General features: G+C 54.6%; 1 protein-coding gene and 1 pseudogene across 2 annotated transcripts; both read right to left on the bottom strand.

The window, feature by feature from the left end:
* Nucleotides 1–2,972: 2,972 nt before the first annotated feature.
* On the bottom strand, nucleotides 2,973–3,949 carry LOC308228592 (olfactory receptor 14A16-like; annotated as a pseudogene). The gene has a single exon. The product of its transcript is annotated as an olfactory receptor 14A16-like (transcript).
* Nucleotides 3,950–16,906: 12,957 nt separating this feature from the next.
* LOC308228591 (olfactory receptor 14A16-like) lies at nucleotides 16,907–17,893 on the bottom strand (the record flags this gene model as incomplete). The annotated part of the gene is made up of 1 exon (XM_080631968.1): nucleotides 16,907–17,893. Exon 1 carries the CDS (start codon nucleotides 17,882–17,884, stop codon nucleotides 16,907–16,909), a length of 978 nt encoding a protein of 325 aa, XP_080488094.1. The 5' UTR covers nucleotides 17,885–17,893.
* Nucleotides 17,894–18,951: the final 1,058 nt, after the last annotated feature.

Raw genomic sequence — 18,951 nt, 5'->3', positions numbered from 1 at the left:
CCTTCCCCTGTAACTGCATTGCCACTGTCCTGCCTGTTACACCAGTTACTGCCCGTGTGCAGGCAGGTCTCTAAGGCAGCCAGGCTGGGAGTTGGTGCACAGCAGCTGCACCATCCAGCCGCCAGCTTCAGTGGAGAAGTCGGATGGAGGGAAAAGTGATGCAAGTCCCGGGTGGACGATGAGAGCAATGTTGGGTGGGGAGGTGAGGAGCGAGGTGCTCAGTGCAGCCCTGGACCTTAAGGGCTGCTTTTGCTGCCTGTGCAGGCCTCTGGAAGAGACATTCGGGATCAGTGGCAATGGAAGAGAAATTTCTAAACTGAAAAGTGATAAAACAAACCCTTTCAAATAACTTTTATCAGATGCTCTTTGTAATCTTCCTGCACTCAGAAACCTCCCCAATTCCCTGCAAGACAATCTGGAAGACTTGACAAAAACCACAGGGTGAGACATGGCTCCTCAGGGTTTAATGAGCCCCATGGTGTATTTGGGCTGAGTCCATGAACCTCAGGTGCTGAGAGGAGACCGAAGAAACCTCCGAAGAAGTCCAAGTCAAAAAACAAAGCCCCAAGTCCCTTCAGCATTAATGGGCCCCACTGAGGGCTGTTACTGACAAAGCCTCCCCAGGGACTCATTAAAGCAAGTCAGTGGAGGCTGTGATTACAGGTAGACAAAGGCAAAATGCAGGTGTCTGATGGTGAGAAAAGCTTGGTTTGTTTGATGTAGCAGAAAGGCCAAGCCCTGACCACAGCCCTTGGAGAAGTAGAGCCTGAAATCCTGAGAATGAAAGTTCTCCTCATAGGCCTTGATGAAAGAGGCAACTGCCATAGCCCAGGGCACAGAGACCTTTTGTTCTTTTGGGCCTTTCAGCCTTGCCAGAATCCTCACTCATCTCTGCTGCAGGCTGTCCTGCACTGGCCCATGCCTGCACCTCTTTCCCTTCAGGCTCTTGACACCCATCTTGCTTTCCCACCTGGCTCTCACCTGGCATTTCTGTACCTTCAGTCACATCTCGCACCCATCGCTGTCTGCTCCTTGAAACACAAAGCCATGGGCTGAGACACACTCCCTCTGGGTGACCTCTTGCACCACAAGCAAACCTTCTGAGAGACATTTCTCTTTCCTAGCTTCGAGTCTGAACCTTCCAAGCTGCACTTTCTAGAGGTTTCCTTCTCTTCCCACTAGCAAGAAAATCTCCATCATCTCTGAAGCCACATTGCAAGTAGTTGTAGGCTGCTACTATAGTGTCAATTCAGCAGGTGGAGTGAATATCCCTCAGCAAGGCCATCTAAAGGAGGCTTCTAGAGGAATGGGTGATGCCATCAGGATAGAGAACTAAGCACCATGGGAGAGCAGTGGGAAAAGGGAATGGTCTGGATTGAGAACTTCCTGGCAAGAGCCAAAAGGAAAGGTGGTGTCCTTGGGTGCAAGGTAGCCCATGCTGTGGGGGCAGGGCACCTCATCTGGGACAGCTTCCTGCCTGTAGCACCCTCTCTTCTGTGCACACCCCACTCTGTGCCCGCACTCACAAGTGTCTCACAGAACCTTTGCACTTCCCCTGCAGCAGTGACCCCTCACTGCAGGAGGTTCCTGCATTCTCCAGGCTCAGGGATGGATCCTGCATTCCAGGCAAGTTTGGGTAGTGCAGGAGAGGGAGACAGGAAGGTCGGCTCATGGGGCATGAGGAGCAGTATTCAGGCACCATTCCACTTCTTCCTGTCACTTCACACCTTTGCAAAAAGCCCCACTCCAGGTTTCCTGTAGGTCCTGTTTGGGCACGGGCAGACTGCTGTCTCCTTGTAGCCTTCTCTTCCTCAGGCTGAACACCCCCAGCTCTCTCAGCCTGTTTTCATCTGGAGATGAAGATGTCTGGAGATTTGCTTCAGCCCTCAGAGCATCTTTGTGACCCTTCATAAACCCATTATTGTAGGATCACAAGAGAACAGAGGCTGGAAGGGACGCCAGGAGTTATCAAGTCCAAAACATCAGAAACAAGGTAAGAGCAAGAGCTTCAAGTCTTGATTCAGTCTGAGTTGGAAATCCCCAAGGCCAGAGACTGCACAGCCTCTCTGGGATACCTGATGCAGCACTTGCCTGAGCCTGGGGGAGCAAGGTTTCCCTATGTCCTGGCTGAACCTCTCCTCTGTCACTATCCCCCATTGCCTTTTGTCCTCCCACCAGGCACCATGGTGAGGAGCCTGGCTCTGTATTCTGAATGTCCTCCTTGCTGGTACAGGCAGCCAGTCCCCGACAGCCTTCCCTTCCAAAGATCTCAGGTCCCCATCCGCCTGCTCTTCACCGTGCTCCAGTTCTTGCCTGTCCTCAGGGCTCATTGATAAACCCACTCCTGCTTGCCAATAGCATTCCTGAACTGGGGATCTGAAACCTGGATGGAGTATTCCAGAGCATCCCTTCCCTTGTTCTCCTGCCATGCTCCTGGTCATACAGCCCGCCATGCTGCTGTCCTCCCTTGCTGCCAGGGCACACGCTGCCTCCTGCCCACCCAGACCTTTCCCATGGGCTGCTCCCAGCCAGGCAGCCCCAGCCTGGGCCATTGCAGGGGAGTCCCCTGCAGGGACCCCTGTGTCCCCTGCTCTCCTGCCCAGGACACCCTGAGAGCTCTGCAGCCCCCCCATGCCATCCCCTCTCCCCACACCAGCACAACAGCCCCGGCCCTTGGGCTCCTCAAGAGCTCTTCCTGCTCCAGGCACAGAGCAGCCATCCCAGAGCTGGAGCAGCCAGAAAGCTGATTTCATTCCCCTTCATTTCTGCCATGTGAGGACATAGCACAGAGAAGACGTTGCTGCAGGATCATTTATTTTACATAAATAAAATGAGAGACGTCCAGTGACACAAAGTCTGTGGGTCACACAACAAAAGCGGAGGAGATGAAAACTGACATTTCTATGAAGACAAGATCATCACAAATTGAAACAGGAAAACAGCTGTAAAGCAGCAAAGACAGACGTGGCCTGTCATGACCTACAATGGAAGCCCTGTCCAGGGTAAAGCAGGCAGTGTATGGCTGCTGAAACACATCCAGTCACCAGCTTCCTCACAGCATCCTTGAGCTCCTGGTTCCTCAGGCTGTAGATGAGGGGGTTCACTGCTGGAGGCACCACCGAGTACAGCACTGACACCACCAGATCCAGGGATGGGAAGGACATGGAGGATGGCTTCATGTAGGCAAATGTGCCAGTGCTGACAAAGAGGGAGACCACAGCCAGGTGAGGGAGGCACATGGAAAAGGCTTTGTGGCGTCTCTGCTCAGCGGAGATCCTCAGCACTGCCCTGAAGATCTGCACATAGGACCCCACAATGAACACAAAACAGCTGAGTCCTAAAAACCAACTTAGCACAAGAAGCCCAACTTTCCTGAGGTAGGAATGTGAGCAGGAGAGCTTGAGGATCTGGGGGATTTCCAGAAGAACTGCTCCACAGCATTGCCTCGGCAGAGGGGGAGTGAAAATGTATTGGCTGTGTGCAGCAGAGCAGTGAGAAAGCCAGCGCCCCAGGCAGCTGCTGCCATGTGGACACAAGCTCTGCTGCCCAGGAGGCTCCCGTAGTGCAGGGGCTTGCAGATGGCCACGTAGCGGTCGTAGGACATAATGGTGAGGAGAGAAAACTCAGCTGAAAAGAAGAAGGCAAAGAAAAAGAGCTGTGCAGCACAACCTGTGTAGGAGATGGCCCTGGTGTCCCAGAGGGAATTGGCCATGGATTTGGGGACAGTGGTGGAGATGCAGCCCAGGTCCAGCAAGGAGAGGTTGAGGAGGAAGAAGTACATGGGGGTGTGGAGGTGCTGGTCGCAGGCTGTGCTGGTGATGATGAGGCCGTTGCCCAGGAGCGCAGCCAGGGAGATGGCCAGGAAGAGCCAGAAGTGCCAGAGCTGCAGCTCCCGCCTGTCTGCGAATGGCAGGAGGAGGAAGTGGGTGATGGAGCTGCCGTTGGCCATCTGCTGCCTCTGGGCATGGGGCACTGTCAGAGCAGAAAAAGGCAGTGACAGGTTAGGGGAGGCTTCTCAGGATAAACCCAGTTGATTTCCCATACGATTTCTACCATCCCCTCAAGTTCAAATGCATTTTCCCTTTCCTGGTGCTGGTGCTGAGTGTGCTGGCAGAAGCAATGTGGCTCCAAGGACTCAGCTCTGTACCACTGCAGGGGTTTCATGAAGCTGCCCTGCGAAAGCTCCCATACCCACCAGGGATGTCAGATGAAACAGAGTTTCAGTGTCTGCACTCACAGCTATGAAGATTGTGGCTGCAGGGCAGAGCCTCAGCGTGACTTTATCAGGATTTTCGCAGGAGTTTCTCAGCTGACAAGTGCTATTTGAGGTGTAGAAATACTAATTTTTGTAACTGAACGCGTGGTCAGTCTTAGGACAGGAGAGATGAAAGGGCTCAGCAGCCCGTGGTTTAGCGGATAGTCTGGAGACCTGCAGAGTCCGTCACTCTTGTTCCCAGCTGCCCTGCACTTGTCCTTGTGATACCTAAAGTATTACTGCACACACAGATAAATTGAGAGAATAAAAGGAGAAAGAATGAGATAAAGAACAACTGGACTCTGGTGCCAGGCAGGAACCTCTGCTGTTGCAAAGGGCAAAACTTCTCCCTCGCAACCCAGAGTGCAGCTGTGGTAGACAGAGTAGAGCACAGCCCTTGGAAGCAGAAGCAAAGGACTCCGAGTGCAGAGTGCTGCCCCCCAGCTGTGCACTCCCGAGGACCCTACGGGAGAGCTGTGCCTGTCTGGGGGCAGGTCACAAGCCCAGCAGCACAGGCAGAGCAGCCAGTCAGGGAAGTGCAGAGGAGATGTTCCAGAGAGACAGTCAGCTCCTTGCCCAGCAGAGCATGGCCAGCAGCCACCTCCAGTGCCAGACACCAAGAGAGCTGCCTGAATGCACCCTCCCCAGGCCTGGGCTGCCCTTTCCCCCCACTCCCTGCCCATGTCTCTGCTGCCTGGAGCTGTCCCTGCCAGGAGCTGCTGCTCTGGGCCCAGCTCTGCTCCCTCTCAGTGCTCCCAGAGCCCATCCCATGGGCTGTGTGCTCAGCTCTGCCCTGCACACCCCTCCCGGCAGCAGGGCTCTGCCCAGGGGCAGCTCTGCCTGTGCAAGGGCTCAGGAGCAGCTCACACAAGTCCTGACAAGACTCTCGGTGCCTTCTCCAAAGCAGAGAAGGAAATTCCCAGCTCCCACTGCCCAACCTGCCCACCAAGAGTGGAAAACATCAAAGCTCAGGATCCTTCCCTATCAGGCAATCGCTGCCTCAGTGTCTTTCAGAAGGACCCTCAGAGTGATGTGGAGCTCTGAGCAGCCCTGTCCCACACAGCACCCTCTCCAGTGCACAAGAACACTTCTACTGCCCTGCCAGGGGTTGTTGCTTACCTCCAGCCCCTCTCCCCCACTATTGTGGGGAGCTCCCGGGCAGGCTGAGTGCTGACCCTGGCAGGCAGCAGAGTCCCTGCCCCTGCACACAGCCCCTGGGCTGCAGGCACCCTGCTGGCAAGGACAGCGCTGGGCACCCCTGGCTGCACACCCACATTCACAGCCTGCAGCCAGCCCCGGGACAAGGGACCTGCCTTGTCCTGTCCCTCGCATGGTGCAGAGGGAAGCCCTGCTCTGCAGCACATCCTGCTCCTTATCTACACAGAGAACCCAAGAGAGTCCTCCTGACAGATCCCATGGACTGTCCGAGGCAGCAGCTTGAGCAGATCCCTCCAGGAACTGCAGCTGCATTGCCCTGCACCCAGAGCCTTACCATGCACAGGGCTGGGAAGGTTTCTCCTGCAGGGAGCTCTCAGCATCCTCCACTGCCAAGTGCCTTTAAGCTCTCTGAGGCTCGCAGGTATCTCTTGGGTCCCAGCTCATCAGGAGAGGCCCAGCAAAAGGTGGTTCTGCCTCTGCCCCACTGGGCTCCCTCCAGGGATCCCTGGGCTCCAGAGGAACCCCATGGGAAACAGCATGAAGCAAGCCCTGATGTTCCCTCCCTCAGCTGGCTGACACACTGCCTGCCTGCAGTGTCATTTCTCTGCTGAGAGATGGAGTTTGGTGTAAACAAAGTTTCTCACAATTACAGAATCATTTAGATTCAAAAAGACATGTAAGATCAACTCCAGCTATTAACCAAACACTGTCATGTCCACCACTGACCCATGTCAACAAGTGCCACATCTCCATGTCTTTTAAAGGCCTCCAGAAATGGTGACAGAACCACTTCTGTGGGCAGCCTATTTCTTGTCCCATCATTAGGACAGCCAGACAAAGACAGGCTGGGATCTCCTTTACCCTTGCTGATGGAGTGGATTCACCCTGGTTAGCTGAGGCATCTCCTCCTCAGTCTGTAGGCCTGGGGCTGGAAGGGGACTCAGCTCCCTCCCATGAACACCACAAACCCACAGGAGGTAGGATTCCTCCTGCCTCTGGTCAGGTCTTCCTTGAAAAGGCACCTACATGAGGGAGCTCTTTGTCTCAGCATTAACATTGAGGGGGGCCAGGAGTGAGGTGTCTGGGTGCATATCTCTGGAGACATTTGGCATTACAGGGCTGGTCAAAGTTACATGCAGATAATAGAGACAGGCCAAAGGTACGTGCAGGCTGATACAGAGACAAGACAACATCGTTGGGAATATTCTTGTAAGCGCTCAGAGGCATCAGGCATCAGTTGCTATCAGTGATGCCAGGTCTGTCCTTTCTGCCACCCTTTAGCTGCAGGCATTGAGTGAACACAAAGTACATCACTGCAGGGTCTTTACTCACTCCCTTGATGATTCAGCTAAGGAACAGCCCAAGCATTTTAACTGTGTGCTTGGCTACATCTGGCTTTCAGAGACAGCATCCTTTATGCACAGCGATGGGTCATAGCAAATCTCAGACAACCTCAAACAGGAATTGAAGAGCACCAGGATGAGATGCTCCTACTTCAGAAACAGTTAAAGAAGAAACAAGGTAATGCAGGACAACCACTAAATAAAGCAAGAGTACATGCAGGTAGATCTCAGATAGCCTATCTCCTCTTTGCCTCAGTTACCACCAGCAAGATCTCTCAGGACTTTGTGCTTTGAGAAAGGACCCTGGATGGGAAAGGGAAACAACCAGCACTGGATGGGGATCAAGTCAGGGGTTAGGGTCTTTGCAGACTACACCCTTACCAGTCCATGAGACCAAAGGGGCAGCATCCAAGGTGCTGAGAGAATGTTTTTCACCAGGACCTGCTGGTCTGTTGCTGTCCCAGGAAAAAATGCACTGGACTCTGTGAGGCATCATTTAAAATGCTGTTCCCTAGATCTAGCTCTGTAAGGAGAGAATTGTACAGGTAGTCTCATGTCCCTTTGATGGCTGGAACCCCAAGAAGTGTAGCATGGAGACAAGAAGGATGAGGAGGGTGGATGCCCCCTGCATGAAGGGGAAACTTGGATTTCTGGAGGTCCTCTGTGTGACAGGGAACAGGTTGGGTTGGCTTTTGTGACTGAGGATCAGAGGAGTCAATAAGAGGGACATTGTGCTCAGTTACAAACTACTTGCTCAGGGAGGGGAAACAGAAAAGGTCTTTTGTCAGCACCTGAGGAATCCTGCAGGCTAATGAGCAGGTACCTTGCAGGTAATTGCCCTGGCAGTCCCTGGCCATGCAAAGCAACAGGGTGCAACAGTGGAGGGTCTTGGCACAACCGGTTAACACAGGTGCAGGGCGGGCCAACAAGGGTGATGCTCCCCTGGAAAAGCTGCTCAGGATGTGACCATCAGTGTCAGCCTTGGCTGTCATGAGCATGCAATAGTGGGGACTAAGATGCTAAAGGGCATGAGGAAGGCCAGCAGCAGAGAACAGACTCTGGACTTACTTGGGGACAATTCCAGGAGTTCCCATGGGAAGTGGCTCTGATGGTGAAGGAACCTGAGCAAGTCTGATAAGGATCCCTGAGCCTGGAATACCTGGAGGGCTTCCAAGGTCCTCCAGGGCTTTTGCCACCTTTCTGAATGGTGGTCAGGCTCCTGAGGGCTTTAGCACAGTTCCAGAGCACCTGCGCATTCTGGAATGCCCGGTGTTATTCCGCAGCCTTGCCAGAGCCTGCTGAGGCCTCTGCCTCCATCTAGAATGCTTGAAGAGATTCTGCAGGGTTGGTGCAGACTGCCAGGGCCCTGCCATGTTCTGCAATGTTGGGTGTCCTTCCAAGCGTGCTGGTGGAAGCACTTCCATGGGCATTGCTGGAACCCCCCAGTTTCCCAGCAGGGCCTTTGCCGCCTTGCAGTAGCCCCGATGTGCTGCCGCGGTGCCGTGGTTTAAGTCCAGTCAGTAATTCAGAACCACGTAGTCGCTCGCTCACTCCCCCCCCTTCCTCCTCCCCGCTCCCAGAGGGATGGGAAGGAGAATCGAAAAAATGTAACTCGCACAGGTTGAGATAAGAACAGTCCAGTAACTAAGGAATAACACAAACCACCGCCGCTACCACCAATAATAATAATAGAATCATACAATCATAGAATAGTCAGGGTTGGAAAGGACCTTAAGATCATCTAGTTCCAACCCCCCTTCCGTGGCAGGGACACCTCACCCTAAACCATGCCACCCAAGGCTTTGTCCAGCCTGACCTTGAGCACCGCCAGGGATGGTGCATTCACAACGTCCCTGGGCAACCCATTCCAGTGCCTCACCACCCTCTCAGTAAAGAATTTCTTCCTTAGATCCAATCTAAATTTCTCTGTGTAAGTTTTAACCCATTGCCCCTTGTCCTATCACTACTGTCCCTAATGAAGTGTCCCTCCCCAGCATCCTTATAGCCCCCCTTCAGATACTGGAAAGCTGCTGTGAGGTCTCCACGCAGCCTTCTCTTCTCCAGGCTGAACAGCCCCAACTTTCTCAGCCTCTCTTCATACGGGAGGTGCTCCAGCCCCCTGATCATCCTCATGGCCTCCTCTGGACCTGTTCCAACAGTTCCATGTCCTTTTTATGTTGAGGACACCAGAACTGCACACAATGCTCCAAGTGAGGTCTCACAAGAGCAGAGCAGAGGGGCAGGATCACCTCCTTCGACCTGCTGGTCACGCTCCTCTTGATGCAGCCCAGGATACGCTTGGCTTTCTGGGCTGCGATCGCACACTGCAGCCGGCTCATGTTCATTTTTCATCGACCAACACCCCCAAGTCTTTCTCCACATGGCTGCTCTGGATCTCTGCTATCCCCAACCTGTAGCTGTGCCAGGGATTGCTCCCACCCAGGTGTAGGACTTTGCACTTGGCATGGTTAAACTTCATAAGGTTGGCATCAGCCCACCTCACAAGTGTGTCAAGGTCCCTCTGGATGGCATCCCTTCCCTCTGGCGTATCAACCGAACCACACAGCTTGGTGTCATCGGCAAACTTGCTGAGGGCGCACTCAATCCCACTGTCCATGTCAGCGACAAAGATGTTGAACAAGATCGGTCCCAACAGCGATCCCTGAGGGACACCACTCGTTACCAGTCTCCAGCCGGACATCGAGCCATTGACCACAACTCTTTGCGTGCGGCCATCCAGCCAGTTCTTTATCCACAGAGTGGTCCACCCATCAAATTGATGTCTCTCCAATTTAGAGACAAGAATGTCGTGTGGGACAGTGTCAAACCCTTGCAGAAGTCCAGATAGATGACATCAGCTGCTCTACCCCTGTCTGCCAGTTCTGTAGCCCCATCATAGAAGGCCACCAAATTGGTCAGGCAGGATTTCCCCTTAGTGAAGCCATGCTGGCTGTCACCAACCACCTCCTTGTTTTTCATGTGCCTTAGCATGCCTTCCAGGAGAATCTGCTCCAAGAGTTTGCCAGGCACAGAGGTGAGACTGACTGCTCTGTAATTCCCTGGCTCATCCATTTTCCCCTTTTTTGAAAATGGGGGTTATATTTCCCTTTTCCCAGTCATTGGGAACTTCACCTGACTGCCATGATTTTTCAAATATGATGGCCAGTGGCTTAGCAACTTCATTTGCCAGCTCCTTCAGGACCCGCGGATGGATTCCGTCAGGTCCCATGGGCTTGTGTACGTTTAGGTTTTTAAGATGGTCTCAAACCAGATCCTCCCCTACAGTGGGCCTAGGGTCCTCATTCTCACAGTCCCTGCGGCTGCCTTCCAAGACTTGGGTGGTGCGGTCAGAGATTTTGCCAGTGAAGACTGAGGCAAAGAAGTCATTAAGAACCTCAGCCTTCTCCAAATCCAGGGTAGCCAGTTCTCCTGAAAGCTTCCTGAGGGGGCCTACGTTGTCCCTAGTCTGTCTTTTACTCACTATGTACCTATAGAATCCCTTCCTATTATCCTTAACATCCCTAGCCAAGTTCAATTCTAACTGGGCCTTAGCCTTCCTCACCTGGTCCCTAGCTTCCCAGACTACATCCCTGTATTCTTCCCAAGCCACCTGTCCCCGCTTCCACCTTCTATAAGCCTCTTTTTTCCACTGAATTTTCCTGAGCAGCTCCTTATCCATCCATGGAGGTCTCCTGGCCCTCTTGCTGCACTTCCTTCTAGTTAGGATGCAACACTCCTGAGCTTGGAGCAGGTGATCCTTGAATAACAACCAGTAGTCTTGGGCCCCCCTGCCCTCTAGGGCTGTGTCCCATGGAACCTTACTAAGCAGGTTCCTGGAGAGGCCAAAGTCTGCTCTCTTGAAGTCCAGGGCAGTGAGCTTGCTGCACGCTCTTCTCACTGTCCCGAGGATCTCGAATTCGACCATCTTGTTGTCACTGCAACCAAGGCTGCCCTGGAGCATCACATTTCTAACCAGCCCTTCCCTATTGGTGAAGCACGAGGTCAAGCATGGCACCTCTCCTTTTTGGCTCCTCTATTACTTGCAGAAGGAAGTTGTCTTCCACACAATCGAGCAACATCCTGGATTGCTTGTGCCGGGCTGTACCGTCCCTCCAACAGGTATCAGGGTGGTTGAAGTCTCCCATAAGAACAAGGGCCTGTGAGCTTGAGGCTGTTCCTATCTGCCTATAGAGCACTTCATCCACAGAGTCCTCTTGATCAGACGGTCTGTAACAGATGCCCACAGTAATGTCCCCCATCGCTGCTCTCCCTTTAACCCTGACCCACAAACTCTCTGTCGACTGCTCACCCGTCCCCAGACAGAGTTCCATACTCTCCAGCCTATCCCTAACATAAGTAGCAACTCCCCCTCCCCGCCTGCCAGGCCTGTCTTTCTATAGAGCCTGTAACCTTCCATTCCAACACTCCAGTCGTAGGAGCCATCCCACCATGTTTCTGTGATGCCTACTACATCATACTCCCGTAGTCGTGCACACATCTCTAATTCCTCTTGTTTGCTCCCCATGCTACGGGCGTTTGTATAGAGGCATCTGAGCCGAGCTCCAAATGAAGCCAGCTCATTGGCTGGAGCAGCTGGAATATCTCTGCATCGCTCTGAGTATTTATTGTAGGTGCTGGCAACTGACTGGGTGTGTTGGGATGGAACAGTGTCCCCCTCCTCCAACACATCTAGTTTAAAGAAACCTTGACCAGTCTGGCAAGCCTGCTACCAAAACCATTCTTCCTCTTCTTTGCCAGACTAGCTCCACCAGCCCCCAGTAGACCTGGCCTACTAACTTGGGTCCCGTATTCAAAACACCCAAACCCCTGACTATGGCACCACTCTTTTAACCATTTCTTAACCTGGCCAATCCTCCTAGCTTTTTTAAGGTCCTCCCCTGTATCCTGGAGAATTGATGAAAAGGCAATCTGAGCTCCAGAGCCCCTAACCACCTCTCCCAGGGCTCTGTAGTCCTTCTTTGTGTTCTCCAGGCTACTGCTATCAACATCACTAGCACTCACATGGATCACCAGAAGTGGGTAATAGTCCGTGGGTCTCACTAGAGCAGGCAGCCTCTCTGCAACATCCCTGATCCGTGCCCCATGTAGGCAACACACCTCCCTCGAGACTGGGTCAGGCCGACAGATGAGTGCCTCTGTCCCTTTCAAAGTAGAGTCCCCTACCACTATGACCCGTCTCTTTTTCCTGGCAGCACCAGTAGTGATCTTCTTTACCGGCGCACCAGACGGTTGTTTCTGGTTCAAGTGCCCTTCCTTCTTAGCCCCCCTGCAGAACAGCAAAGCGGTTCTGGGTGGGGACAATAGCTTTAGGAGGAAGCCCCTTGTTTTTAATTGTCCTCTTCCTCTTTTTTTTGTTGTTTTTTGTTGTTACTATTTCCCAGCTTCCTGGGTTGATAGCCTCCTCCACTCCTCCATGAGCTGCAGGGGACGCCTGAGGCCCCTGCACAGTTTGGGCCTGGAGGAGGCACTCCTGCTTCCTCTCAGCTTCCCTGACATCTTGCAGCCTATTGACAGCATCCCGCAGCTCAGCCCCTGCTGCAAGAGGACCTCCACCAGGGAGCACCGAGTGCAGCCCTGCCCATTCTGCTCCTTCACGAGTTCAAGAGACCAGTGCAGGCACTCTCTACACTCTGAGCTCTGCACTGCAGCCTCCCCTCTCATCGGCTCTGTCTGGGTGCCTAAGCTGGTCACTGCCGGGGCAGCCAGAGCAGAGCTCCCAGACTGCGACCCGGTCACACGGCCAGTACTCACCATCCCGCTCGCCTGCCCGCTCGAAGTGCCGCGCAAACTGCCTCGATCCACCCTGTTCGCTGTGCTCCAGGTCGCTCGCGCTCCCAGGGGCAGGTTTTTAACCAGTCAGGGCTGGTGCCGCTCTTCGTGGCTCCGCCCCCTGTGAGTCCCTGCTCGCGTCCCCTGAGCAAGTCCTGTTGAGGACCTGAGGCTCCCTCGGTGGCTCTGGCCGCTCTGAGTAAAGGCTCCTGGACGCTGATCTCCTCCCTGCTCCGGTCTTGGAGGCGTCCTCTCTCGAGCTACTCACCTCAGCAATTGACCGACAATAGTCGATACTGATCGATAATGACCACTTCAAATCTGCCGCCGCTCCTCGTGGCTCCGCCCCCTGTGAGTCAGCTGCTCGCGTCCCCTGAGCTGCCGGCTCCTGGGCAAGTCCTGCCGAGGACCTGAGGCTCCCTTGGTGGCTCTGGCCGCTCTGAGTAAAGGCTCCTGGACCCTGCCATTGCCCTGCTCCTAGAACCTGCCATTGCCCTGCCGCCTTCCGCAATGCTCGACGGGCATGCACGGGCCTTGCCGCAGCCAGGCAGGTCCCCTTGTGCTGAGCTCCCAGGGACAGCACCAGCAGCTGCACTGCCCAGGGGCTGCTCCTGCCCTGACACCTTCTCAGCACCTCTGACACCAGCAGCTCCTGCACACAGAAGGCTCCTGCTTCGCCCCCAGCACCTCTGCAGGCAGAGCTCAGCTCCAAGCACATGAACAAGCCCAGCGCCTCCTCCTCACCCAGCCCCTGCTCCTACAGCTGCGATGGCACCAGCACATCTCCTGACAGCTTCTCCTCCCTTTAGAGCACGCACCCACCATGGGTTTCAAGGCAACACTAAAACAGGATTGCAAAGTCAAAGAACCCGTACCTGGATGCGCAGGGCAGGCACGGGAGACGCAGCCTCCCGAGGGAGGGCTCTCCTCTGCACTGGTTCCTGCAGGGCTCTGGCTCCTTAAATAGCCCACGCTCAGCGTGGGGGCCCCATCACAATGGGCGTCTCCACAGCGACCACCACGGCTTTGTGATGGCGGCAGCATCGTGCCCATGGCACTGGGCACCCAGGGGTGCTGCGGGAGTGGCCACGGGGGGACCAGCCTCTGCCCTCTGCTGCCAGAGCCGCAGAGTCAGTCTCAGTAAGAGACAAAACTCCGGCCCTGCAGCAGCCACGCTGGGCTCCCCTGCACCCCTCATGCTCACAGCATCCTTCATCCCGCAACCCCACAAGAAAGGGATGGCTCCATACCATCAAGTGCTTCCTTTTACTTCAATCCGCATGGGAAACAAACGAGATTCCTGCTTTCCCTACACTGTGCACTGTTTACTGTGAGCACAAATCCCACCGACTCAATATGCAGCCCTACAGCCAGACCCGATAGGGCAGACTGCCGGGGGCCAGCCCCCACCCTGCCCCAGCCCCAGACAAGACTCTGCTGTGGAAAAGCAACCCTCAGCTGCAGACTGAGAATCTGCCCATGGCAGGGAAATTGCAGCGACCACAACTATGGCCACAGGGAGCTGGGGAGCAGGAGCCGCTCCACACCTCCACCAGGCTGCTGACAGGAACGAGACGGACCCAGGATGGGCACGGGACACACACGGAGGGAAGGACCCACATGGAAAACCTGGCAATCAGCAGCTGAAGGAGCAAGGCGCGGGTCGGAAACCTGCAGGAATTAGAGAGAGAGAAATAACTCACCCACCAGCCAGCAGAGCCCTGCTGCCGGCAGGGGTGTGCAGGGCAGAGCTGAGCACACAGCCCATGGAATGGGCTCTGGGAGCACTGAGAGGGAGCAGAGCTGGGCCCAGAGCAGCAGCTCCTGGCAGGAACAGCTCCAGGCAGCAGAGACATGGGCAGGGAGTGGGGGGAAAGGGCAGCCCAGGCCTGGGGAGGGTGCGTTCAGGCAGCTCTCTTGGTGTCTGGCACTGGAGGTGGCTGCTGGCCATGCTCTGCTGGGCACAGTCCTTTGCTTCTCCCCATGAGTGCTCCCTGATCTGCCCTTTGAAACCGTGCTCCCCTGCTCTCAGCACAGGACAGGTGTTTGTGGGGGTTCTTAAGAGCAATTTGTGTGTGAAGGCATCTTACAGGCAGTGGAAGTTTGAGCAGAGGGCAAATGGGAAAGGACTGATGGACACTGCAGCTCTCCTGGCTCTGCACTAATCTGCAAAAAGCTGAGAACTTCTCCCTGTTTCAATACTCTTCAGGTTTTCAGTCATACAGAGAATGTGTTATAATCCTCCCCAAAAAACCACCTCAGCAGTGTTAGGCCAGTAAATAAATAACACAGTCAAAGTGATTCTAAGGCCATGCTGAGCCTCTCTTGTGCAGACCAGACTCCTACATGTAGAGAACTTTACAATTACATTGGATTTCATCTGACATCCCTTGTGAACATCAGAGCTGGGCAAAGCAATGCTTCAGATATAAGATGACTCCAAACCAACCTGGCCTTGAACACTGCCAGGAATGGGGCAGCCACAGATCCTCTGGGCACCCTGTGCCAGTGTCCCACCACCCTCAAATAGAAAAAATTCCTCCGAATGTCCAAACTAAATCTCCCCTTTTTCAGCTTAAATCCATTCCCCCTCGTCCTGTCACTGCACAGCCTTCTAAAAAGCCCCTCTCCAGATTTCTCGTAGGCCCTGTTTAGCTATGGGCAGATGCTGAGATGTCTCCCTGGAACCTTCTCTTCTCCAGGCTGAACACCCCCATCTCTCTCAGCTTGCCTTCATCGGAGACGTGCTCCAGCCCTTACAGCACAGCAGTTAATGGCTGGACTCGGTGTTCTCAAGGGTCTTTTCAAATGAAATGATTCTGGGATTTCATCTGACATCCCTTGTGAACGTCAGAGCTGGGCAAAGCACAGCTTCAGAGCAAACCTGACTGCCATCCAACCTGGCCTTGAACACTGCCAGGGATGGGGCAGCCAGAGCTTCTCTGGGCACCCTCTGTGAGCACCTCAGCATTCTCACAGGGTAAATCTTCCTCCTAATGTCCAAGCTAAATCTCCCTTTTCTCAGCCTAAAGCCATTCCCCCTTGTCCTGTCACTGCACACCCTTGCAGAAAGCCCCTCTGCAGATTTCTTTGTAGGCCCTGTCTAAGTATGGGCAGATTGCTAAGATGTCTCCTTGGATCCTTCTCTTCTTCAGGCTTAGCACCTCCAGATCTCTCAGCCTCTTCAACAGAGAAGTGTTCCAGTCCTCAAAGCATCTTTGAGGTCCCTCATAAGCCCATTATTGTAAGATAATAAGAGAACAGAGGTTGGAAGGAACCGCAGGAGGTCTCAAGTCCAACTCATCAGGAACAGGGTCAGAGAAAGTGGTTCAAAGCTTGATTCAGTCTGATTTGGAAATCCCCAAGGCCAGAGACTGCACAGCCTCTCTGGGTGACCTGATGCAGCACTTGCCTGAGCCTATGGGAAAAAGGTTTCCTTATGTCCTGCCTCAACCTCTCCTCTGTCACTATCCCCCATTGCCTTTTGTCCTCCCACCAGGCACCATGGTGAGGAACCTGGCTCTGTATTCTCCATGTCCTCCTTGCTGGTACAGGCAGCCAGTCCCCGACAGCCTTCCCTTCCCAAGATCTCAGGTCCCCATCAGCCTTCCCTTCTCCAGGCTGGACAAGCCCAGCTCCCCCAGCCTCTCCCCACAGGCACCGTGCTCCAGTCCCTGCCTGTCCTGAGGGCCCATTGCTAAACCCACTCGTGCTTTCCAATAGCATTCCTGAATTGGGGATCTGAAACCTGGATGGAGCATTCCAGAGCATCCCTTCCCTTGTTCTCCTGCCATGCTCCTGGTCATACAGCCCGCCATGCTGCTGTCCTCCCTTGCTGCCAGGGCACACGCTGCCTTCTGTCCAGCTCCTGCCCACCCAGACCTTTCCCATGGGCTGCTCCCAGCCAGGCAGCCCCAGCCTGGGCCATTGCAGGGGAGTCCCCTGCAGGGACCCCTCTGTCCCCTGCTCTCCTGCCCAGGACACCCTGAGAGCTCTGCAGCCCCCCCATGCCATCCCATCTCCCCACACCAGCACAACAGCCCTGGCCCTTGGGCTCCTCAAGAGCTCTTCCTGCTCCAGGCACAGAGCAGCCATCCCAGAGCTGGAGCAGCCAGAAAGCTGATTTCATTCCCCTTCATTCCTGCCATGTGGGGACATAGCACAGAGAAGAAGTTGATGCAGGATCATTTATTTAACTCAAATACTGTGAGAGCCCCCTCTGACACAAAGTCTGTGGGTAACACAACACGAGTGGCTACTTAAGCAGGAGGAGATGAAAATTGGCATTTCTATGAAGGAAACATCGTCACAAATTGAAACAGGAAAACAAATGTAAAGCAGCAAAGACAGACGTGGCCTGTCATGACCTACAATGGAAGCCCTGTCCAGGGTAAAGCAGGCAGTGTATGGCTGCTGAAACACATCCAGTCACCAGCTTCCTCACAGCATCCTTCAGCTCCTGGTTCCTCAGGCTGTAGATGAGGGGGTTCACTGCTGGAGGCACCACCGAGTACAGCACTGACACCACCAGATCCAGGGATGGGGAGGAGATGGAGGGGGGCTTCAGGTAGGCGAAGATACCAGTGCCGACAAAGAGGGAGAGCACGGCCAGGTGAGGGAGGCACGTGGAAAAGGCTTTGTGGCATTTCTGCTCAGAGGGGATCCTCAGCACAGCCCTGAAGATCTGCACATAGGACCCCACAATGAAAGCAAAACAGCCAAATGTTATACAGACTCCAATCACAAGAAGCCCAACTTTCCTGAGGTAGGAATGTGAGCAGGAGAGCTTGAGGATCTGGGGGATTTCACAGAAGAACTGCTCCACAGCATTGCCTTGGCAGAGGGGCAGTGAAAATGTATTGGCTGTGTGCAGCAGAGCAGTGAGAAACCCAGCGCCCCAGGTAGCTGCTGCCATGTGGACACAAGCTCTGCTGCCCAGGAGGCTCCCGTAGTGCAGGGGCTTGCAGATGGCCACGTAGCGGTCGTAGGACATGACAGTGAGGAGAGAATACTCTGCTGAAATGAAAAAGACAAAGAAAAAGAGCTGTGCAGCACAACCTGTGTAGGAGATGGCCCTGGTGTCCCAGAGGGAATTGGCCATGGATTTGGGGACAGTGGTGGAGATGCAGCCCAGGTCCAGCAGGGAGAGGTTGAGGAGGAAGAAGTACATGGGGGTGTGGAGGTGCTGGTCGCAGGCTGTGCTGGTGATGATGAGGCCGTTGCCCAGGAGCGCAGCCAGGGAGATGGCCAGGAAGAGCCAGAAGTGCCAGAGCTGCAGCTCCCGCCTGTCTGCGAATGGCAGGAGGAGGAAGTGGGTGATGGAGCTGCTGTTGGCCATGTGCTGCTTCTGGGCATGGGGCACTGTCAGAGGAGAAAAAGGCAGTGACAGGTTAGGACAGGAGGGATGTCAGATACAGAAGTTCAATTTACACACTCACGACTCTGAACACTTTCGGTCTGCATAGGAGAGGCTGAGCGTGACTTGGTCATGATTGTCTCTGAGGTTGGTTGGTTTGTTTGTTTTCCCAGTGTCACAGCTGACAAGTGACTCTATTAGGGATAAAATTCCTAAGTAAGATTTTGAAGGCAACTGTGAAGAGTCTGAGCATGGGACAGACAAAGGGGCTCAACTGCCTGTGGGTTTGTGCCTACTCAAGGTTGCTGCAGAGTCCATCACTCTGGTTCTCAGCTGCCCTGCACTTTTCAGAGAGACAGTCAGCTCCTTGCCCAGCAGAGCATGGCCAGCAGCCACCTCCAGTGCCAGACAACAAGAGGCTTCCCCAGGGCTGGGCTGCCCTTTCCCCCCACTCCCTGCCCATGTCTCTGCTGCCTGGAGCTGTCCCTGCCAGGAGCTGCTGCTCTGGGCCCAGCTCTGCTCCCTCTCAGTGCTCCCAGAGCCCATCCCATGGGCTGTGTGCTCAGCTCTGCCCTGCACACCCCTGCCGGCAGCAGGGCTCTGCCCAGGGGCAGCTCTGCCTGTGCAGGGTCTCAGGAGCAGCTCACACAAGTCCTGACAAGACTCTCGGTGCCTTCTCCAAAGCAGAGAAGGAAATTCCCAGCTCCCACTGCCCAACCTGCCCACCAAGAGTGGAAAACATCAGAGCTCAGGATCCTTCCCTATCAGGCAATCGCTGCCTCAGTGTCTTTCAGCAGGACCCTCTGCAAACGTGCTCAGAGAGATGTGGAGCTCTGAGCAGCCCTGACCCACACAGCACCCTCTCCAGTGCACAAGAACGCTTTTGCTTCCCTGCCAGGGGTTGTACCTTCCCCAACAGCTTCTCCCCCACTACTGTGGGGAGCTCCTGGGCAGGCTGAGTGCTGACCCTGGCAGGCAGCAGAGTCCCTGCCCCTGCACACAGCCCCTGGGCTGCAGGGACCCTGCTCGCAAGGACAGCACTGGGCACC

The sequence above is a fragment of the Psittacula echo genome (genome assembly GCF_963264785.1).
Source record: "Psittacula echo genome assembly, chromosome: 19".
NCBI classification, from domain to species: Eukaryota; Metazoa; Chordata; class Aves; order Psittaciformes; family Psittacidae; genus Psittacula; species Psittacula echo.
The sequence above is the reverse complement of the archived record's forward strand: the minus strand, read 5'-3'. Positions and strand labels throughout refer to the sequence as shown.